Here is a 23,258-nt window from a genome sequence, read left to right as displayed (position 1 = left end):
TGTAAAGCGGATTAATGTGCTTAATTTTAGGAAGTTATTTGGCCACTTTAGTTGTGATGCAAACCTTATCAAAACACATAGACCTATTAGCTAGGCTACATCGTGACCGCCGGTGTGGCGGTAATACAGTCACCATAACAGCCCTAATCAGTGTGCCCTCTGCTACTCTACAGTACAGTCTTGTTATTCAATGCAGTACAGGACACCCATGTCCTTTTCACAATTCCTGTGCTATATCTCCCCTCAACAAAGTTTCAAAGGAAACAGAGTAACCAACACATAGAGGATGTGTTTGATAAACATCTGGGGAGAGCTATTATTATTGGGTTATTGCCGTTTGTCCTTTGAGGCGTATTGAAGGGAAATTGGTGACCAAGTTTTTTTTTTCATGTCCTTTGTCGCTCCAGGAGCGTGTGGGGAATTTCCTGGCAGATTTCTACTCCGTGAACGGGCTGGTGCTGGAGTCACGGAAGCGTCGGGAGCACCTGACCGAGGAAGACATCCTGAGGAACAAGGCCATCATGGAGAGCCTGAGCAAAGGAGGGAACCTCATTGAGCAGAACTACGAGGTGAGCTCCGCTGTGATGCCCTTTAGCTGCAAAACTATGAGGTGAGCTCCGCCTTGAGGCCCTCTAGTTGCAGAGTACGGGTACATTGTACTTGGGTTCAGTCTTTGTCTAGTTCAGCAGTGGGACCTCCCAAGTTGGGGCTTTTGGCTGAAGTTCTATGCTGGGGCCTCTAACTGGAATTCTGCTGGAGTCAACTGGTATCATGTCACCTGTTATGGTTGTGAGCTGGGCGCGGTGTGCAAAGTGAAGATACTGTTTGCTTGCACCTTCAGCATAACTGCGAGTCCAGTCCTGAAACTCTCCTCTCCCGCTGGACCCTTGGGGTAGGCCCTCTCAGACCCTACTATTTGCCACCCTTATATCCCTCCCCTACAGGATCTCCTCTCACTTCCAGTCACTTGTACCAAAACATGTCAATGAGACATGGACCACAAAAGGGTCATATCTTTTCACTTAGCATATGGCTCATTTGCTGTAAAACACGTCTGCGTGGTTTATTTGGAAATACTTCAGTTGGACTACTCATTCCTCTTGGGTTTCTTTATAGTTGTATTTGTTTTGCACATACTGTCTGTCAGAATGAAAATGTCCCTTCTAAACCTCATTTGTGGCATTCTGCCAGGGGAGAACGACTGCCCCCTCTCATTGAAGACACGGAAGTTCAAGGTCGACCGCAGTACTGGAGGTATTGTTAGCAAAAAGTTGGATCCCCCATTATAGTGAATGGAAATTGCTTCTAATACACCAGATGTACAGTGCATTCAGAAAGTGTTCAGACCCCTTCACTTTTTCCACATTTTGTTACGTTACAGCCTTATTCTAAAATGGATTAAATAAAAACAATTCCTCATCAATCTACACAGAATTCCCCATAATGAGAAAGTGAAAACAGCTTTTTAGAAACTTTTGCAAATGTATAAAAAACAAACAGAAATACCTTATTTACATAAGTATTCAGATCCTTTGCTTGAAATTGAGCTCAGTTGCATCCTGTTTCCATTGATCATCCTTGAGATGTTTATACAACTTAATTGACCTGAAAATAGCTGTGCAGCAACATTCCCCATCCAACCTGACAGAGCTTGAGAGTATCTGCAGAGAAGAATTAGAGAAACTCCCCAAATACAGGTGTGCCAAGCTTGTAGCATCATACCCAAGAAGACTCGAGGCTGTAATCGCTGCCAAAGGTGCTTCAACAAAGTACTGAGTAAAAGGTCAGAATACTTATATAAATATAATATTTCAGTTGCAAACAATTCTAAAAACCTGTTTTTCTTTGTCATTATGGGGTATTTTAGAATAAGGCTGTAACGTAACAAAATGTGCAACAGTTGAAGGGGTCTGAATACTTTCCGAATGCACCATATGTCCTTGAACCAATTATTTCAAAATCGCACATAGAAGAATTTACAAGGATAATTGAGTTGCTAATGGCAGCCTGCTTTACCCTGGTCGGCCTTCAACTTGGGTTACTCAATGAGAGTGGGCAGCATTGAACTAGCCTGCAACGTTACTTCCTAGAGTACCTCAAACTGCACACGTTATATCTCCATAAGACGCCATCTTAACAGACTTCTTTTGGTTTCAATGCGCTATTGAGTCTTCACATAGGAATGAATGGTGTCACATGATCGATGGCTTTGTCCATTCATATCATTGCATTTTATCCCCCCTTCTTCCACCCTTGAGCATGTATACCAGGCACCCCCTTCTAGTGATGGAAGCTCAGAGCGGCACCTTATACACACCGTTCCAGTGCTTTCCCTCTATTTGGCCCTATAGATAATTTGCTTTGGGAGCCCCTCCACAAAGGGAAGTCATGGCCTCACTGTCACGAATTATCTTTGGGTAAAAGAGAGGAGGACCAAAATGCAGCGTGATGATTATCCATATTTAATAGGAAACTTAAACAATGAACAAAAACAACAAACCGACAAAAATGAACGAAGACGAAACAGTCCCGTAACGTGAACACTCACACTGGAAACTGGAACAATCACCCACAAAATACCCAAAGTATATGGCTGCCTAAATATGGTTCCCAATCAGAGACAACGATAGACAGCTGCCTCTAATTGAGAACCAATCTAGGCAACCATAGACTTACAAAAACACCTAGATAGGGACACCCCCATAAACATACAAAACCCCTAGACAAGACGAAAACACATACATCACCCATGTCACACCCTGACCTAACTAAAATAACAAAGAAAACAAAGAATACTAAGGTCAGGGTGTGACACTCACAAAGCTCAATATATGCTTTTTGGCGGCTCTGTTGTTTTCGTTAGTTTTGTCCTGTCGTGAACTGAGTTTTGTGTTGTTGATGTTTCCTGTGGTATTGTTGTCCTTGTACTGTGGTGGTAAATGCTTTCAAGCATTTTTAATCTGTTGTCCAATTCTTGTCAGCTCAGTATTGAATGGGAAAAACTCCTTACACAGTCCTTCGTGCTTCCATCCATGTTTGTAGAAGTGATTCCCTGCTCAGTGGAAACCGTTTTGCAGAAGTAGGTTGAGGGAAAAATAACATGCAGAGTCCGTCCCAGCACTGACGTTCTCCTCTGTTTACTCCAACGGTAGTGTCACAGCGGGTCAGCGCGGTGCCTGGGGGACACAGATAGCAGGGGTTTTAAAGCAGGGCTCTGTACTATTGACTAGGTGGATGGGGTCTAAAACCCTTGGTGCGACGGGGGGCACGGCCGACTGACGGGAGGCTATGTGGACTCACAACAACGGGGGTGGCGGGAGTCAAAGGCATGTGAGAATATCAATCACTCATAGTGATAGATCAGAGAGAGAGTTCAGTATTAGTGTGGATGTGTGTGAGTTTGTGCATACGTGCATATTTGTGGACGTGTGTCAGTTGGTATTCTCGAGGTTGCCATGGCCACAGTATTAGTAGTATAGTATCAAATCAAATCAAATGTATTTATATAGCCCTTCTTACATCAGCTGATATCTCAAAGTGCTGTACAGAAACCCAGCCTAAAACCCCAAACAGCAAGCAATGCAGGTGTAGAAGCAGGGTGGCTAGGAAAAACTCCCTAGAAAGGCTAAAACCTAGGAAGAAACCTAGAGAGGAACCAGGCTATGAGGGGTGGCCTCTTCTGGCTGTGCCAGGTGGAGATGATAACAGAACATGGCCAAGATGTTCAAATGTTCATAAATGACCAGCATGGTCAAGTAATAATAATGATGAATAAATAAATGGAGTCAGGGAAAAATCAAAATTATAAACAGTAATTAAAAGTAAAAACCGTAAAGTTGTCAGGTAGCAAAGTGAGGTTAGCAGCAAAACGCACAGCAGCACGTAAACAAGTCTGCAAGTTGTGACCGGAAATGACCAAGGGGGCGGACTGTACTCCTGCTCTGACTATTCTGGAGCCAGGTGTGCTGACCTATGTGAGGTAGTATGCCTGTGTGTGTCCACAGAGATGATAACCTAAGGTCAAGGTGCTGTTGATAAGGCACGTGTCGAGAATTAACGACCCCTTTTCATTCATGCAGTATGTGTGCAGCTGTAAAATCATTGATTTGTTTTTACCACTGTTCATGTTTTTCATTCCCGCTCTCAGCATTAGTAATGCGCTTGGGCCCTCTAGTGACACGAATGTGCTTGAGAATTGTAGACCGAATTGTACAGTAAAAAAGTTGACTTCATAAAGGTAAAAGAGGAGACTTGAGTTCCAGAAGTAAAAGTTTTAATACAGAGCTTTTCGGGGGACAGATGGTCATGTGACAATGCAGAGGCTTAAAAGGATGGTATAACAGCCCTTGTGGTCAACAGCAAATGGAAAAAAAAGCACGATGGTTAAAAGGCCTGATGGCTAAAAGGGCAAATAATTATTTTGAGTTACGAGATTATATAGTCATTCTGAATTACTTGTACATGCATCATTACAGACATTGGTTAATATGAAACGGGTGCATCTTAGTGTTGGACAATGAGGAAGGAGTGTTGACTTTGTCATGTTGTCCAGTACAGAGTGAAATTCAGCAGCTTAAGCCAGTTCAAGTTTGGATTGTGACGAGTTTAGGCCTCTGAGAATCCCGTGTGATCTGGGGCGCAGAGAATGATGGAAAACACTTGTATACTTTAAGACCATGTTAAGTTATCTGTGAGTCACAGGAGGCTGCTGAGGGGAGGACGGCTCATAATAATGTCTGGATCGGAGCTAATGGAATGGTATCAAACACCTGTAAATCATGTGTTTGATATATTTGATACCATTCCACCTAATCTGCTTCAGTCATTACCACGAGACCCTCCTCCCCAATTAAGGTGCCATCAACCTTCTGTGGTGTGAGTAATTAAGCTGGTTACTTATAATATGATTGTAAGCAAAGATATGGTCCGCCCTCAACGATCGTCACTCCCGTCCTCAGCATCCTACATCCCATTTACTTCAGGTGGATACAGGTAAAATCTTACAAACAATTTAGGAAAAAATTAAGTGTTTTCGAGAAAAGCATAAATAATAATGATTTATTTTTGAACTTTTAGTGGACAGTTTGTTTTGGCTGACCGTGTTTTTGTTTGTGTTCTTTGTAGTCCGTATGTTATCTAGGACTTTTTGTTTGACTTTGTTCTGTGTAGCTTTGTGTTGCCAGCTGCCTGTTATTGCCAATCATTTGGGTTTCCATCTCTTTAGCCTGTGAGGCGACAGTCACTAACTGCACCTTCACCCAACACTATCTCCTGGGAGGAATATATCAACGCAGAGAACGGAAAGTATGTATGACAATTACTTTTTCACTTCTCACCACACCTCACAAGTTCTCTTTCACGCGCACTCTGACTCATTGTTAGTGTCATGGCTCTCTACATACAGGGTTAAATGAAGGACAGACAGATGGATCACTTATGCACAGTTGCGACAGGGAGGGTGGGTGGATAGTTCTATTTCAAGCCAATCCTCTTACTTCATCAGTTAAAGCTGTGGAGAGCTGTTCTACTTTCTGTTGGAGAAACCTGACCCTTGAGCTGTCAAGTTCAGCTGTCTTGTTACAATGGCTTGATGTGGTTTCATTAGTTTCCACTAGCTTCCACAGCCAAAGTCAAAATTGGAGAAAAGAATAATAATAATGTGTGGTCTTAATTTAAGGTTATTGTTAGGCATAAGGTTAGCAGTGTGGTTAAGGTTAGGTTTAGACTTCAAATAATATTTTAAGAAGATAAATTGTAGAAATGGGTGGAGTTTGACTTTGAGGGTATAGGTGCTAGTGTTGACCGTTTCAGTAGCAAACGGCTACTGCTTCCCCCTTCAAATTTATTTTTATTTTTAAATTGTGACATTTTTCTAGATGTCACTGAAGTGCAGAGCTTCTATACACTCCCTTCAGTCATTTCACTTTCAGGACCACAGTAAGACTTTCTTTCTTTCTTTTCTTTCAAAAGTATTTACCTTATTTTCACCTCATTTTCTGACAGACATTCTCTCTCTTTTTCTCCTTCAGAGCGCCTCATCTAGGAAGAGAGCTGGTATGCAAGGAGAGCAAGAAAAATTTCAAAGCGACCGTAGCCATGAGTCAAGACTTCCCGCTGGGCATTGAATCGTAAGTCTTCTCTTCGATCTCCCCCAGACGACCTTTAAGTCTAGCCAGAGAGCAGTATTTGACAAATGGGATAATTTACTAATTTTAATAACATTTCATAAAAAAGGGTTAGGGTTAGTGGTTAGGGTTAATGTTCACGAAGTATTGATATCTGAGATTAAGCTTGTATGAAGTGAACCTAGTTTTTGCTTATTCTGGGCTAAATAGGTTGATTGACACAAACTGCCTGATAGCCTCCTTTTTTTGTGGTGTGCAGAGACCTCGTTCTCTCATTATTATTATCCCAATCACTAATTGAATGTGCCAGTGAATGTAGCCTGCAGTACTCTCTGGCATGAAGTGATGCATGAAATCTATTCTTCATTGAGTGAGAATGAAATACCTTTTTGTTTTTTATTTTCAGGTTATTAAACGTTCTGGAGGTGATAGCTCCCTTCAAGCACTTTAATAAACTCAGAGAGTTTGTTCAAATGAAACTCCCTCCTGGTTTCCCTGTCAAGCTGGGTATGTACTATGGTATACTGCTTTGTCGGTGGTAAACGTATTGTACAGTAAAAGAGATCCAGTTGGATGTATACTGACTGACTGATTATTTCCTGATGATGATGTTATAACATGTTTCCCTTTGTCCTTTCCCCACACAGATATCCCTGTCTTTCCAACCATTACGGCCACGGTGACTTTTCAAGAGTTCCGCTACGACGAGTTTGAGCAGTCCATCTTCACCATTCCCAATGAGTACAAAGAGGACTCCAGCCGCTTCCCTGACCTTTAACCCCTTCGGCTGGACACTGGAAAGTGGTCACCTATGAAAAGGCATTGATATTTCATCAAATTGTCGTAGGAGAACAAAAATAAATTGAATGTGTGAGATTTTAAATGGAAGTGAAAATATGTTGTGCATGTAATGTTTATAAAGGGATTATGCTTAACTGACCTGTAGTAAAGCACTGAATTCACTGTATGGGACATATGTGGAGAATAATAAATACTGTTCCACTGTAAACAACAAGTAGCTACTATCCAGAGCTTTGTTTGGAGTAGCGTCATTGAACTTTGGGCACTGTTTAGATGCACTACAGCCAGTCTGTACTGGGCTGAGCAGCAGAGATGGCGGACCTACTGCACCAGTCGATACTCAACCCTTTGGTACATAATCTGAAACACATCCACCTGGAAGCAATGATAGGAATTTTAATTATACTAGAGCGGAGTTGTCTTATTCTACTTGACTGGCAGCAAGCGTTGCATTAAGTTATTACAAGCCTTGTTTTCATAATCTACCTAAACTATGTAACAGACTGTACACTTCAGTTAATGAAAATTAACCAGGTGTACATTTTTGAGATTACAAATTATCTGTAGATGATTAGGTACGAAATGAAGTACAATGTAAATTAACTTTTTACAGGTATGAAAAACCAGGCCTTTCCCTGCGCAAGGTGTAAATACCTCTTTTATGATTGTATTTTTTATTTATTTTTGTTAATATGGGAGTAGAGGTCTTCTATGACAGGAAGAGTTTCAGAAGTTTTATGCAAAGGTTAGTTGATGTTATTTGTCCCATGAGGTCATTGGTTTGTATCGTGGTGGCAATGGATATTTTTGTACATAGAATATTGGGCTGGTGAAGGTCTCTCCAATTCTTAGTTTTGTCTTAGTTGACATCTTCCCTACGTGTGAGCCAAGTGTACAAAGCACGGTGAGATCTTACATCCTTAGAGTTTTGCAGTGTCCAAGGACTGGACTATTTGGCAGAGTTGCAGTTAGGATTTCAGGAGTGTTCATTTGTTGCAAGAATGTTGCTCCTTAGTTGAGGAAAAAGTCAAATCCAACAAGCTCAACTATGCCTTTCTTCAGGAATGAAGTGGTGCTCATGTGGTTCTGCTGGGTGCAACAGGGTTCGCTGAGCTGGAGGGTGTTCAATTCAGCACCAGTAGACATGGCAGAATGCTTTGTACTCTATTTACATTGATCAGTGGCCTATTGACATAGCCAGTGTTTATCAAGCTTCCACATACCACTTGTTAGTGCTGCAAATGGAAGTGTGCTTTTCACTTGTGCTGAATGTTTTTACTTCTGACCCTGGCTTTAGCAGCCACGCCCTAATGTACACATGCATTTTCATGTCAGCTGTACAGCAAGACCTTGTAAAAGCCTGCCACACTATTTTCATATGAAAAAGTACTCAAATAAAAAGTCTCAATGAACTTGTGTACCATTTGTTTAGCGTGCAGGTTATTGAACATATCCCACCACACAACCATAGCCATGTTGACCAAGTTTATTAGATCCTTTGTAAAACATGTTGCAGACAGTACACGGTGTTCATCATAATCCACGAACACTCATTTTGATCTACAGTATATCGTCACAAGGGTGGGAGGGTATGACTGGACACAACAGTATTAAACACTTAACAGGAGTCAATTTATCAGGATTCTAACAAAGAATAGAAAGCTGCACTGCACCAAAAATAATGGTACCAGGTTAAATAAGATTAACAGTGAGTAAGCTGGGGACTAAACCCTGTCCTGTAAATTTAAATACACCATTTCAGTGAGTCATTTTAGGAGGAAACAGTTCTCTACGTTCAAGATGAGTAAAATCTTTGAGGACCAAAATAGAAAACACTTTCAAAATTGCTCACATTCAACAGGCCCTTCAACTTAAAAAAATAAAAAAAGTAGTACAGCAATGTGACATTTTTAAAACTCATCTTTTACACAAAAAGGTATTCATTTGGGCCAAATTCCTACACATGCTCACTGGTAATGTCCACTACAAAAATAAACTGGCATTCCAAACAGAACAAGATTTCCCTAACAGGTCTCTAAAATGCAACTCCAATAAGACTACAAAACAGCAGACACCTGCAAGTATTAATTTAAGGTTTTGAGTGATCCATGATGTCATCTGGCTGGGTCTCTCTGGGTGCACTCAGTCACTCATCTCCATGTCGTCCTCATCATGGTGGTCATCTCCATTCTGTTTGGACTTATTGCTGCTCTCCTCTGCAGGCTTCTTTTCAGACTCCTCCCGGGGCTTAGGGGATGACACCAAATCAGAGTTGCTCTTCCTCTCTTCTTCCTCTAACTCTTTTCCACTGTCATAGCCCTGCTCCTCCTCATCATAATCCCTGGTCACCTGCAAGAGCAAAGAGCTCTGAGCAACAAAAGAATGAATGGAAAATTAAACAGGTCAGTTAGGACATGACAACATTCAGGGTCTGTTTTCCCCAGACACAGTTTAAAGCTAGTCCTGGCTAAAAACCTATTTCGATAGACATTTAACTGATGTTAGAATGAGATGTGTTAATGAGGGAAAGTCAGTGGTTGCACACCTTGACATCTCCTTTCTCGCTGTCAGATTTACGGTCGTGGTCCTTCTCCTGGTCTTTGCTCTTCTTGCTGGTGGATCGTTCTCTTTCGTCTCGGCCTCTGACCTCTTTCCTCTCGCGATCCCTGTCCTTCTCTCGTTCTTTGTCCTTCTTTTTGTCCTTCTTGTGCCTGTGGGGGGACAAGAACCATTGTATTTAAACAGACAGGTACACCTACAGATCACTGCATTGTGGAGTCCAGTGTGGTTCTGGAGGACCATTTCATGTATCACACTCACCTTCTAGGGGAAGGGGACCTGGACAGTTTCCTCTTTGGGGACCTGGACTTCTTTGGTGACCGAGAGGCACTGCGGCTTCTTCTACGTCTCCTGTTGAAGACCAGATAGAGATGCGAAGGAAACCAATTAATTACAATATAAGAATTTAACATTTAAAAAAACGTTTATTTAAGCATGTTAAAAAACAGATTTGTGTTAGAATGGTGTGGGCGTATACAGGACATTAAAAATATTTATGTGAGTAGACCACTGATTGGCCAGGTCATCCTCCTCAGGAGGGTGATGTCCTCTGAGGAAATAGCAAGTTTTTTTTCAACCGTCTGTTTGAAATGCATGTCTGAGGTTTTTTTTTTTTTGTGTGCATTTTTCCCCTCTCCAATTCATGCTTTGGCCACAAACACAAGTCAACAACATTATTTTGGTTTGAGTTAACAGAATTTACTTTTAAAAGTGAGTTTGTCACTGGACAGTTACTTTAATCCTATATTCCACTGGTTGTCTTTGGATTCCTGAAAAGGTCTAGAATATCAAGTGGGATCAATGCATCAATGCATTTAGGTCCTCTTATATATTACGTGAGACCATACATTTTCATACTTTCCCCACTGCAGGAATCGAACCCACAACCCTGGCATTGCAAGCGCCATGCTCTACCAACTGAGCCACACGGGACCATTGATTAACCATCATACCAGCAGACTCCTCCTGTATTTAAACCACTCACCGACTGATGCTTCGAGACCTCCTGGTACTGCTGTAGCTCTTAGGCGGAGTCTTGGAGCGCTTCTTAGATTTCTCCTCTTTCTTCTTATCCCTACAGGAAAAACAAAGGCAAACAATGATTTGAAGGAATCCTGATACAGGCACATCATGCATTTTCCTAACCCCCGCTGTGAATAAAACACTAGATGGACACACCTGGATTTGCTGCGTCTGCCCCTCTCTCTGGAGTGGGACTTCCTTCTGCGGGGGCTCTTCGACCGCCTCCAGTTCCTCGAGTGCGACCTTCGTCGAGACCTGCTCTTCGATCGCCTGCAATCAGAACAGACCGTTAACCTCTTGAAACTAGGGGGCACTATTTTTAGGAAAAATAACATTCCCAAAGTAAACCACCTATTTCTCAGGACCAGATGCTAGAATATGCATATAATTGACAGCTTGGGATAGAAGTTTCCAAAATTGTCAAAATATTGTCTGTGAGTATAACAGAACTGATATTGCAGGCGAAATCCTGAGAAAAATCCAATCAGGAAGTGACTCTTATTTTGAAACCTCTGTCTTTCTATGCATCCCTATTGCCCATTGAAAGGGATATCAACCAGATTCCTTTTTCTGTGGCTTCCCTAAGGTGTCTACAGCCTTTAGACGTAGTTTCAGGCCTTTATTTTGAAGAACGAGCGTAAACGACTACATTGCATAAGTGGCCAGCTGAGGGCTCTGAGTGATTCTTGCGTAAGACAGAGGTAGTAATTTTTCCTCTTGCTCCGACTGAAAAGCCAATTGTCCCGGTTGATATATTATCGAATAGATATCTGAAAAACACCTTGAGGATTGATTATAAAAAACATTTGCCATGTTTGTCGATATTATGGACATAATTTGGAGAAAAAAATTCTGCGTTGTCGTGACCGCTATTTCCGGTGGATTTCTCAACATAACGTGACCAACAAAAGGAGGTATTTTGGGTATAAAAATAATCTTTATGGAACAAAAGGAACATTTGCTGTCTAACGGAGTCTCGTCAGTGAAAACATCCGAAGATCAAAGGTAAACGGTTAATTTGATTGCTTTTCTGATTCGTGACCAAGCTTCCTGCTGCTAGCTGGACATAATGCTATGCTAGGCTATCGATAAACTTACAAACACTTGTCTTGCTTTGGCTGTAAAGCAAGAAACAGAACTCAGAGCTGTCCCAACTAATCTATGCACTCAACTCAAGTTTGCCAATATCAACTCATGAATATACAGGTAAAGTGGGGCTAACATTCAGCACATTCCCAAAATTGCTGAATGTTAGCAGTTTCATCAGTGGCACACCTGTGACGAGAGCGAGACCTGGACCTCCTCCGCCTTGACCGAGAGCTGGAGCGGGAATGCTTGCGCTTGTCGTCTTTCTTATCTGCAATGACATTTACCAGTTAAACAAACAAAAATAATGAATGTTCAGGAAACTCCAATGTAACACAAATCTGAAAACAAACATTACCCTTACAACGACAATGCCTGCAGATGCAAGGAAGAGCACAATAGAGGATAGGAATGAGTCAGTCAAAATACAAGGGTAATACTGCAAATATAAAAGTGGTCTAAATTAGTGAGAACTCACTTCCAGGCTCAATAGCTGCAGAGATGAGAGACTGTGCCTCTCTGACCCTCTTCATGGCAGCCTCAATCTCCTTGTTGGAGTCATTCTTCATACCATGATTAACCATCATACCAGCAGCCATTGGATTCATCCTGCAATGGTCAAAATAATAACAATAAGTGCCATTTAGCAGACACTTTTATCCAAAGCTACTTAGTCATACATGCACACATTTTACATATGGCTGGCCCCGGAAATCGAACCCACAACCCTGATTGTGCAAGAGCCATTCTCTACCAACGGAGCCATACAGGACCACATAAAACCCAGTTAGTCACACAGAAATAATCCAGATGGCTTTCCCACATATTCAATAACTGTTTGAATAATATTCTTTAGACTGGTTAGAATTGGGAGTGATACTTACTTAGTAGGATCCATGGATTGCATAAGCTTCAGAAAGTCAGCAGAGAGGGCCTAAAATAGAGAACACAAATGCATAGCTATATAAATGTGATAATTCCACCAATAGGTTATCAGAAAAGGTGTTATGCTGTTGTTATAACCTAGATCTGTTTTAAAAGTACAAAGAGTAGTGTAGAAAGTAGCCATGTCCAACCTGAGGGTTCATGTTGCCAGACATGCCCATGGCAACCATGGGATCCATGTTTGGATTTCCAAGAGCTGAAAGGGGCACACCTCCCATCTGCCAGAACAAGGGATACATTAGACAAATAGTATTTTCAGCTACTTTTTTGCTGTGAAGAAAATGGGGTGGTTACAGTTAATAGGTCTCAATACAGCACCAAAAGATACAGTCCCTGCAAAACACTTACAGACGCCAAATGATTTGGAGTGGGGAGAAGGCCCCCTCCAGGCATGCATCCCGCCACAGCATTCGCTGGTGCCAGCAGTGACAGAGCTTTAGACTCATCAGGAATCACTCCTGGAGAAAAACACAGAATCAGTACAGGTCTCCACAAACATACACCACACTCAAACAGAGCCACAGACAGACCACCTCAGGCTAACTACTCTTACTACAATAGATATGTAGCAAGATATACATTCCATTTTGTGATGTCTGAAAATGTTGGTCGCTGACTTGTTTAGTATGATTTCAGAATACTACTAAGAGAACAAAGTCACAATACACACTGTGGTCAACACTGCCAAGATTGTATCACCTGTACTTGTTTTTTAAGTCATGAACCAAACGTAAGCAAGCACAGCCGGTTGTCCAGTGGGATGTGCTCTCAAGTTTCATTAGATGTTTTATGAACAAGCGATACGCGTCGGCTGCTTCGCTACAAAGCACACAAAAACATCAAGATACACAAAACAAAGTTCATGATTTTGGCGTCAACAGCAGGGAACAGTTCATTACTTTTGCCTCAAACACTTACCATTACATTAAATAAAATAAAATAAATGCTCAACCAAATTCTGTTTTCTGGGCTTTTGCTTCTTTCTTCCAAAGAGCCTACAACACTTGACTGGCTACTGTATTCACCAGGTACAGTGTTGTAAAGTTTAACTTAACTTGCAACTTACAGAAATGCTGACAAGGAAAAAAAAACAAGTACAGAGTAGGCTCTTATAAGTAACGGAAAATTCCAGCAAAAGGCCGAATACAATGCTGCCCAATGCTGAAGGAAAATATTATACAATAGTTAAATAAAAAGGAAAATCTTATGAGATGATCCATGGGTGTGCAATCTGAAATTAAGCTAATTTCAAATCAAACAACTGTTCATATTTACAGAGAAATGACAGAAAGGACACTTGAGAAACAGGATAAGCTGCAGAAGACAAAACTGTTGGGTGGCATTTTCAGCAGGGCCTGGTATATAGGGCTGGCTGAACCAGGAAAAAGAACTGTAAAACACAACAACAAAAAGAAAAACCACCGTTAAACGTTTGTCTTACTGAACCCTTTCAGAGTCAAGTGGAGAGGATCATTATAAAGCATTTCACTGCAACAACAACCAGAGTTATTTTACCTGCAGTATATGTGGGAATGGAGATACATATATATAAAAGGACTGAAACACAGCTATTCAAGTTGGATGGGTTAAGGTAAAAAAAAGAAAAAAAAACATAAGCATGTGAATCTTCATAATCAGGACCAAAATGGTGTTCAGAATCTTCCAGGACTATAGCTAGAATTAACTAAAATGATGTAGACCTAGTACTATACAAATCTACTCTGGCATGCATAGCTGCAATTAGTTAATTTACCTTTGCATGCTTCCTTTAGCTGATTAGATGCAAACCCACTACTGATTGTGACCTTCATCAAACTTTAAATCTCTTAAGTGCCCAGATTTGAGATTGTTGATATGCGGGGACAGGGCGAGCCCTCGGGCCCTGCTATTACTATGGTTCATTGAGTGGTTACCCTTATAATGAAAAATAATGCCTTGGACATAGAGAAAGAGAGTTAATCTTTACAGCAGAACAGTGGGAAGGGACTCGTGAGCCGAGTGGCCATTTATTTGTCTAATATCCTGATGGTTGTAGAGGACCCTTTTCAGTCAGCATGGAAGGGGTTCTGCAAATGCCTTGTCCACTATGAAAACCACAACACAAATGACAGAGAGAGAAGTTTAAAAAAATAAAAATATGCTAGTACAGCAAGATTACACATATTCCCCTTTTACCCCTAGTATATTTCCAAATTTTTGCAACAATCCAAATAGTGTATGGTTTTGGATGTAGCGTTGGGTTTGGTTAAGCTTTGTTAGTTCATATAGTATGTTGGAAAACATTAGAAATAGGACAAAGATCACCAACCTTCTGCAAATGGGACAACAATCAGGGCTCTGTCCACGAAGACGGTGTTGGTCAGATGCTGGGACACTCCAACCGACTCCGTCTCAAGGAACTTTACAAAACAGACACGTGAAGTCACAGGCAAGGGAGATTCACTGGAAGAAAATACACATTTGTTGTGCAAGAAATAAAGATTCTCGACATAAGGTAACAGAAACAAGGTTCTAACAATGGTTAGTACGGCGTATTCGTGAAAACAAATGCTCACTAATCATTTTTCTAACGAAGCATCTTGTATGCTACAATTGGGAAGAGTTGAAAGAACATATCTCTTGCAGTCTTTTCTTTGCCACGAGAGCTTCAGAGGGATGATCAAGAAGTCTCCTAACTCCTACCTTAACTGCAGTGCAGCCAGGTGTAATTCGACAGGTGAAAAACAGCAAAGCACAGAACACATCAATTAGGCTAGCTCCTACTACCCTGCCCGGTTATTTCATAGCATGGCGAGGGTAATTCAAAGATTCAAAACAGCTTCTGCTTCCAGTTTGTTTGGTCAACTCGGGAGATTATATTAAATTAAGAAAAATAAACAGATTAATATTATAACAATTAATTAAGTATTCTAATGATATGGATCAACTACCATTGACTGCACTGCAGGCCTGCTTTGTTTTTCGGTAGTTGGTATAATTTAGCTAGTTTACTTGCTAGCAAATGTTCCATATAGGTAGTGTGGGCAAGAGTTCGTATATATCGTCTCCATTAAAGTTGATGCAACAGCATTTACTACAAAATTAACTAGTTAACCATCATCCATCGTTAACTAGCTAACGTTAGCTAGCTAGCTAAATTGCGAGCGTAGACAAGTAACGTAAGGCGCGAGCTAGGCTCATATGTATCAGTGGCGCAAGTGTGCTATGCTAGTTAAGGTATATTATGGCCGTACAGGCCCCAAACAGCACTATGACCATTTAAAAAAAAAATGAAAATGTAGCTAGCTATGTCGCTAGTCAGTTAACTACATTGTTTCATATTCAGAATACTCACTCTGGTGGAAATAACTTAAGCTCTTCAATATTTCCCAGAAATCCGAAAAGAGTTCTCATTTGTTCGGAGGTGGTGCTCGGAGACACATTTGTCACTTGAATAACGTTCGTCATTTTCCACGACTAGTTTGTCAATTTGAAACTCACAAAAGTCAAGCTAAATGTAAAGAACCCAGCTAAATTAGCATCTAAAGAACTTAAATTAGAATTGTGCTGTCAAACAAACAACTAGCTAGCTGCTACACACAATTGAATTCCCACCGCCATTAGCTAGAATATATTGTAGCTAGGTCTTCTTGATTCAGTCATATGATATGGCCTACCCGCCCTCCGTATGATAGGCGTGGCAGTGCTGACGTACTGGTGGTATGGCAAATTATGTTTTTCAAATTAAATTGTTCCCCAATTTACCATGAACTGTTCTTGTACACTGTTTCACTTATAGTAGCTACTTAGATATCACTTTGTGCGTTTTGTCAGGTTTCGTAAAACAGTCGGCGGAAGAAGCAATGAACTGATGCTGCGTTCAAAACAACTGGAAGGCAGTGATATTTAGGTCGGAAAATCGGAGCTCTAGAAAGAGCACCCGAATTCCTGACTTGGAATTCCGAGTTGGATAACCGTTCAAAACTATTTTTCCTAGTTGGAGCTCGATGTTCCGACTTCCCAGTAAACTAGGACTCACTGACTTCGGAGATTCTCGAGACGCCAGTTGGTATGAACGCGGCATCAATCTAGGGGAGTGATTTAAACGTCATCACCGGAAGTGGCATTTAGATTAGTGTGACAAGCTAGCTACAAAACATCTTATCTATAGTCTGAATACCAATGTTATGCAAATGTTTATTTCTATTTCAAGTTGACAAGCAATATAGTCATCAGGGGAATAATTTGCGGTCCTCACGGTGTTCGTGACATGTATTTTGTCTGTACAAACCTGTTGCTTCCAAAATGTGCATCTTTAACAGAGCTAGTGTTAGCTAGCTTGATAATACTGTACCACAGAACAATGAGGTTAAGTTATGCACATCTTTGACTGTACTGTCGTTGGTACCAGTCTGCCTGCTCCAACTCAGCTGTCACAGCTTTCTCTGTATCGAGTTCTCCAACACCAACATGGTGAGTTAATGCATGTGTACTGTTTTCTTGTTCTTTACTGTTGCATGGCCACATGCATGACCACACTCCGTCACATTACAAACAAGTCATTGGAGGAAGGATTATGTTTTTAGCTCGGTCTGAACATTAATACACATCGCTTGCGGTACGATTTTGGAAGCATAATGACCTTATTTCATATCAGCAAGAAACAATTTAGAAAAAAAACGTTATTGCTACCTTTTGTATAGGGTTGGGGTTCCTACATGACTATATCTCCATGTTACAGCCCGTGTTTACAGATGGCAGACAAGAGGTAACATTTGTTCTAAGTAGCTATCTCGCATGCTCTGAAATGTGTTGTCACTGAAAAATACTTTCGGCTCCAATTGTGGTAAAGCCGGTTAAAACAATCTATAGTGTGTATTTAGCATGTGAAATTATTTTTGATGTGATATGAAAGTAAAAGGATTTTTGTCTTGAACCGTATCGTATTTGAGAAGTGATTCACATTTAAATTGAGTATTTGGCTGTTTTGTCTGCCAGAGGCAGGAGTAATGGTAACGTTAGGCTTCTTAAGAGTACATCTTGGGCTAGGTCATTGCATGCTGAATAACATGGTCGCCAAATGCAAGCATTGGAAGACACTGGCGATTTTCATGCAAACAATCTTTTCAAACTCAGCTTAGCTCTTCATACTGTCTGTTGCAAGAATTGCTGTGTTTATTTTAAGAACATGACTCAGCTACTTTATTCTGGATGCATTTATTTTGCATTAGCTATGCCACATTTCTTTCATGTGATAATGAACACTTTGTACATTTCAACTAAGGTAGACTGACCTTAGTAATTCATTCCTTTTTATAGGAAAAGGACTTCTCAACCTTGTCAGGGTGTGGACAAGACTAGTAAATGATTCTCAAACCAACACTGCGCAATAAGGATCCAGCATGTTAAACTCAGGGTTCATCCCAATATTCTTCAAGCTGAGACAATAACAGCACTTCTGCATTCATCTGTGGGAGTCACAGCATGGGTATCCTGAGGGTTCTAGTCAACACTATGGGTAGAGTCAGCACCTTCAGGTCCTATCAGTTTGTCCTCCTCCTCACGGCTGCACTGGCCGTTGTAGCCTTCTATTTCTTTGGCTCAGAGAGGCATGATTTCTCCAGCACCACCAAGCGCATCAAGCAGACCCAGGCCAGCCACAACACCAACCGGAACGACGCAGACCTTTCCCTGGACACCAGGCTGGTGCACCCTGAGGGAGGAGAGTTGGAGAGGGATGGAGAGGAGGGTGAAGTCAGGGCTAGGAGGGCAGACAGTGGGCATGAGGTCAGCCAGTACTACCATGCCCTCATGATGTTCACGAAGGTGGACAAGAGCCGAAGCCTGCAGGAGAAGTTCCGGGTGGCCATATTATCCATGGCGAAATACAGCCTCTTCCTGGACAAAGAGGTGCTTGTCCTTCATTTTGTGAGCGATGAGGCCAGCCGAGAGCTGGGCGAGAGGATGCTCCCGGAGCTGCTCCTCGTCGGAACTTTTCAGTATGAGGTAAGTCTGTTTGGAGCCATGCATCTTGCCAGGATTACCACTCAACAGTCAGTATGTGTGCTTGTGTTAAATGGAATGTTAGTCCTAAACTGTGGAGTCTAGCGTTTGAACCTTTAAAAATTAAGCTTAATCCCTCACCTGGCAAACACAGGCTTTGTTTGGCGGAGCGTACTGGCAGGTAATTGCACAAATGCACTGTGAATAGTTTAACGCAGGGGGGCAGTGTTGCCTTTCCAAAACATCTTAGTTTAGAAATCCCCCTCTGCTTTCTTTTTTCCCCTTCAGCCACTGGAAGGATTAAGCTGTACCTAATACAGAGAGAAAAGAGATCACTTTATTGGTAAATTGCACACAAGGTCCAACCGAAATTAGACTTCTGCTTTTAACCCAACCCCTCAGACCGAAAGTAGTGTATCTATCTCCGTCTATGTATACTATACAGTGCATTCTGAAAGTATTCAAGCACCTTGACTTTTTCCACTCTTACATTACAGCCTTATTCTAAAATGGATTAATGCCTCAGTCTACACACTAACTCTGACAAAGCAAAAAGTTTTAGAAATGTTTTCAAATGTATAAAAAAAAAGAAACATACTTTATTTACAACTTGATTGGAGTCCACCAGTGCTAAATTCAATTGATTATACATGATTTGGAAAGGCACTCACCCATCTATATAAAGGTCCCACAGTTGACAGTGCATGTCAGAGCAAAAACCAAGCCATGAGGTCAAAGGAATTGTCTGTAGAGCTCAGAGAGAGAATTGTGTCAAGGCACACCTGGGGAAGGGTACCAAAACATTTCTGCAGCGTTGAAGGTCCAAGAACACAGTGGCCGCCATCATTCTTAAAATAGAAGAAGTTTGGAACCATCAAGACTCTTCCTAGAGCTGGCCGCCCAGCCAAACTGTGCAATCGGGGGAGAAGGGCCTTGGTCAGGGAGGTGACGAACCCGATGGTCACTTTGACAGAGCTACAGAGTTCCTCGGGAGATGGGACAACCTTCCAGAAGCACAATCTCTGCAGCCCTCCACCAAATCAGGCCTTTATGGTAATGGCCAGATGGAAGCCACTCCTCAGTAAAATGCACGACAGCCCACTTAGAGATTGCCAAATGGCACCTAAAGACAGACCATGAAAAACAAGAGTCTCTGGTCTGATGAAACCAAGATTGAACTTTTTGGTCTGAATGCCAAGCATCACGCCTGAAGGAAACCTGGTATCATCCCTACGGTGAAGCATGGTAGTGGCAGCATCATTCTGTTTGGATGTTTTTCAGCGGCAGGGACTGGAAGACTACTCAGGATCGACAAAGATTAACAGAGCAAAGTACAGAGAGATCCTTGATGAAAAACTGCTCAGGACCTCAGACTGGGGTGTAGTTTCACCTTCCAACAGGACAACAACCCTAAGCACACAGCCAAGACGACACAGGAGTGGCTTCGGGAAACAAGTCTCAATGTCCTTGGTAGTTCCAAACTTCCATATAAGAATGGAGGCCACTGTGTTCTTGGGGACCTTCAGTTCTGCGGACATTTTTCGGTGCCTTGCCACAATCCTGTCTCAGAGTTGTACGGACAATTCCTTCAACCTCATGGCTTGCTTTTTACTCTGACATGCACTGTCAACTGTGGGACCTCATATAAACAATTGTGTGCCTTTCCAAATCATGTCCAATCAATTTAATTTACCACAGGTGGACTCCCAAGTTGTAGAAACGACTCAATGATCATCAATGGAAACAGGATGCACCTGAGCTCAATTTCGTGTCTCATACTTATGTAAATAAGCTATTCATGTTTTTGTTTTTTTTAGAGATTTGGTAACATTTCTAATCCTGTTTTTGCTTTGTCTTCATGGGGTATTGTGTGTAGATGAGGGGGAAAAAATTCATCAATTTTGGAATAAGGCTGTAAAGTAATAAAATGTGGAAAGTCAAGGGGTCTGAATACTTAGTCCATGCACATACAGTCCATGCATGGTCTTTAAGCGTGGTGAGAATGAAGGTGCAGTAATATAGGAATGGCTCTGTCATCTGTTTCTCTTTTCAATGAAAGTTGCATGCAATGAACAGGTACAAGTATGTATGTGTGCATACAGCAGAATAATTACAAGATGTACATTTTCCTTTTGAAATTGAATATAGAAAGTGGTGTGTGTGTGTGTGTGTGTATATACAGTACCAGTAAACTTGACACATCTACTCATTCCAGGGGTTTTCTTTGTTTACTATTTTCTGCATTGTAGAATAATAGTGAAGACATCAACTTTGAAATAACACATGGAATCTTGTAGTAACCAAAAAAGTGTAAACAAATTAAAATATATTTTATATTTGAGATTCTTCAAAGTAGCCAGCTTTGCACACTTTTGACATTCTCTCAATCAGCTTCATGAGGTAGTCACCTAGAATGCATTTCAATGAACAGGTGTGCCTTGTTAAAAGTTAATTTGTGGAATTTCTTTCCTTAATGAGTTTGAGTCAATCAGTTGTTTAATGACAAGGTGTGGGTGGTATACAGAAGATAACCCTATTTGGTAAAAGACCAAGTCCATATTATGGCAAGAACAGCTCAAATAAGCAAAGACAAGGCCTGCTGCAAAGAAACCACAAGTAAAGGACACAAATAATAAAAAGAAGAGACTTGCGTTGGCCAAGAAACACAAGCAATGGACATTAGACCGTTGGAAATTTGTCCTCGGTCTGGAGTCTTTTTGAGATTTTTGGTTCCAACTGCCATGTCTTTGTGAGACAGAGTAGGTGAACAGATGATCTCCGCATGTGTGGTACCCACGCTGAAGCATGGAGGAGGAGGTGTGTGGGTGTGCTTTTCTGGTGACACTGTCAGTGATTTATTTAGAATTCAAGGCACACTTAACCAGCATGGTTATCACAGCATTCTGCAGCGATACGTGCCATCCCATCTGGTTTGCGCTTAGTCCCACTCATTTGTTTTTCAACAGCACAATGACCCAAAACACAACTCCAGGCTGTGTAAGGGCTATTTGACCAAGGAGAGAGATGGAGTATTGCATCAGATGACCTGGCCTCCACAATCACCAGACTTTTTTTCTGGTTTACTACATGATACCATATGTGTTATTTCATAGTTGTTGATGTCTTCACTATTATTCTACAATGTAGAAAATAGTCAAAGAAAAACCCTTGAATGAGTAGGTGTTCAAATGTTTCACTGGTACTGTCTATATAGTGTCAGCTCATTCATGCAGACTAACCCAGTGGTTTCAAACACACAAAAATGAATATTCAGCTTCTACCACAGAAACAAATCACACTCTCTATGACACGCACAGTCCCTAATGGGATGGCTGTGAACTGTGATGGCCTGTGGGCATGTTGACATGGTTGTCTGCAAATCCTCACCTAATTTCTGTAATTATTCATCTCAGGAGGGCCAACATAGGACAGTGGTTATGTAAACCCTTTCGTGACTCCCTGACTGTTTAGTGACAGCTGTCTGAGACCCCTGTGAACGAAACCCCTGTGAACGAAACAAACAACTCTTACTATTCTAGTCCAATGTCCCATTTTCAGGACCCTGTCTTTCAAAGATAATTTCTAAAAATCTAAATAACTTCACAGATCTTCATTGTAAAGGGTTTAAAAACTGTTTCCTGTGCTTGTTCAATTAACCATAAACAATTAATGAACATGCACCTGTGGAACGGTTGTTAAGACACTAACAGCTTACAGATGGTAGGCAATTAAGGTCACAGTTATGAAAACTTAGGATACTAAAGAGGCCTTTCTACTGACTCTGAAAAACACCAAAAGAAAGATGCCCAGGTAACATCTCACAGCAAGAACTGGCAAATCTGGTGCAGTCCATGAAGAGGAGATGCACTGCAGTACTTATTAATGCAGCTGGTGTCCACACTTTTGATTGGACTCATTATTCAGTTTCTGTTAGTCACATGTCTGGGGAACTTGTTCAGTTTGTCTCAGTTGTTGAATCTTGTTATGTTCATACAAATATTTACACATGTTAAGTTTGCTGAAAATAAACGCAGTTGACAGTGAGAGGACGTTTCTTTTTTTTGCTGATTTTACATAGACATGCATGCATGTATGTATGAGTTACACACTGTAACAAGCGTGTGTGTGCTTGCATACGTGTATATGCTTGAGTGGCCTTGTTGACACTAGAGCAGTCCATGTGCTCTGAAGGAAAGTGTTTTTTGTTTTTCCCAGTCCTAGTCCCATGGGTTCTGGCCAGATTTGTGTCTTTATGATTTGTTAGTCAATGGGTACAAGCATGGGACAGGACATGGGACTTTCCACGATGACCGTGGTTGGTTTACTGCAGGCTCCCATGACGTAGAGGGGTGACTGTCCATGACCCTAGTCCCTCTGTTCAGTGGACTGGAGTCAGCAAGCCAGGAAAAGCTGAGAGGAAGCTTTGCTCAATGTGGGCTTCCCTTCTCAAACCAGTGCAGCGGGACAACCAAAATTCTGTTATTTTAGAATATGTGGACATCTATAAGTACCTAGGTGTCTGGCTAGACTGCAAACTCTCCTTCCAGACTCATATCAAACATCTCCAATCCAAAATCAAATCTAGAGTCGGCTTTCTATTTGCAACAAAGCCTCCTTCACTCACGCCGCAAAACTTACCCTAGTAAAACTGACTATCCTACCGATCCTCGACTTCGGCGATGTCATCTACAAAATAGCTTCCAATACTCTACTCAGCAAACTGGATGCAGTTTATCA

At 41.4% G+C, this 23,258-nt stretch overlaps 3 protein-coding genes across 18 annotated transcripts in view; 2 read left to right on the top strand and 1 right to left on the bottom strand.

Annotated features, from left to right (window-relative positions):
* The window catches only part of LOC139375793 (ankyrin repeat domain-containing protein 13C), a 56,108-nt gene extending 47,770 nt beyond the window's left edge, over window positions 1-8,338 (top strand). For both annotated transcript variants that reach the window (XM_071117788.1, XM_071117703.1), the window contains exons 9-13: window positions 408-569; window positions 5,225-5,304; window positions 6,030-6,128; window positions 6,532-6,632; window positions 6,773-8,338. In XM_071117788.1, the coding sequence (XP_070973889.1) occupies window positions 408-569; window positions 5,225-5,304; window positions 6,030-6,128; window positions 6,532-6,632; window positions 6,773-6,903 (573 nt within the window). In that variant the 3' untranslated portion in view covers window positions 6,904-8,338. The remainder of the gene's footprint in view (window positions 1-407; window positions 570-5,224; window positions 5,305-6,029; window positions 6,129-6,531; window positions 6,633-6,772) is intronic.
* On the bottom strand, window positions 378-16,330 carry LOC139375908 (serine/arginine-rich splicing factor 11-like). 15 transcript variants are annotated; one of them, XR_011627915.1, is made up of 16 exons: window positions 15,874-16,156; window positions 14,848-15,226; window positions 14,506-14,623; window positions 13,815-13,929; window positions 13,239-13,358; window positions 12,888-12,997; window positions 12,671-12,757; window positions 12,479-12,528; window positions 12,073-12,203; window positions 11,784-11,865; window positions 10,665-10,778; window positions 10,471-10,560; window positions 9,747-9,836; window positions 9,472-9,637; window positions 8,408-9,293; window positions 378-393 (listed from the first exon to the last, which is right to left on the bottom strand). XR_011627915.1 is itself a non-coding variant. In XM_071118644.1 (15 exons), the coding sequence occupies exons 6-15, from the start codon at window positions 12,930-12,932 to the stop codon at window positions 9,069-9,071; spliced, it is 1,080 nt and encodes a 359-aa protein (XP_070974745.1). In that variant the 5' UTR covers window positions 12,933-12,997; window positions 13,239-13,358; window positions 13,815-13,929; window positions 14,506-14,623; window positions 14,848-14,981; window positions 15,874-16,206; the 3' UTR covers window positions 8,397-9,068. The 15 variants fall into 15 exon arrangements, 10 of the variants coding, with proteins under 10 accessions (XP_070974745.1, XP_070974659.1, XP_070974974.1 ...); XR_011627909.1 differs by lacking the exon at window positions 14,506-14,623 and having other exon boundaries at window positions 14,848-14,981; XM_071118644.1 differs by lacking the exon at window positions 378-393 and having other exon boundaries at window positions 8,397-9,293; window positions 14,848-14,981; window positions 15,874-16,206.
* Window positions 16,331-16,628: 298 nt separating this feature from the next.
* LOC139373147 (xyloside xylosyltransferase 1-like) overlaps window positions 16,629-23,258 on the top strand; it is a 67,972-nt gene continuing 61,342 nt past the window's right edge. The window contains exons 1-2 of the mRNA XM_071113333.1: window positions 16,629-16,991; window positions 17,838-18,524. Coding sequence (XP_070969434.1) covers window positions 18,003-18,524 — 522 coding nt within the window. The 5' untranslated portion in view covers window positions 16,629-16,991; window positions 17,838-18,002. The remainder of the gene's footprint in view (window positions 16,992-17,837; window positions 18,525-23,258) is intronic.

This window comes from Oncorhynchus clarkii, chromosome 1 (genome assembly GCF_045791955.1).
Source record: "Oncorhynchus clarkii lewisi isolate Uvic-CL-2024 chromosome 1, UVic_Ocla_1.0, whole genome shotgun sequence".
In the NCBI taxonomy this organism is placed as follows: Eukaryota; Metazoa; Chordata; class Actinopteri; order Salmoniformes; family Salmonidae; genus Oncorhynchus; species Oncorhynchus clarkii.
The sequence above is the reverse complement of the archived record's forward strand: the minus strand, read 5'-3'. Positions and strand labels throughout refer to the sequence as shown.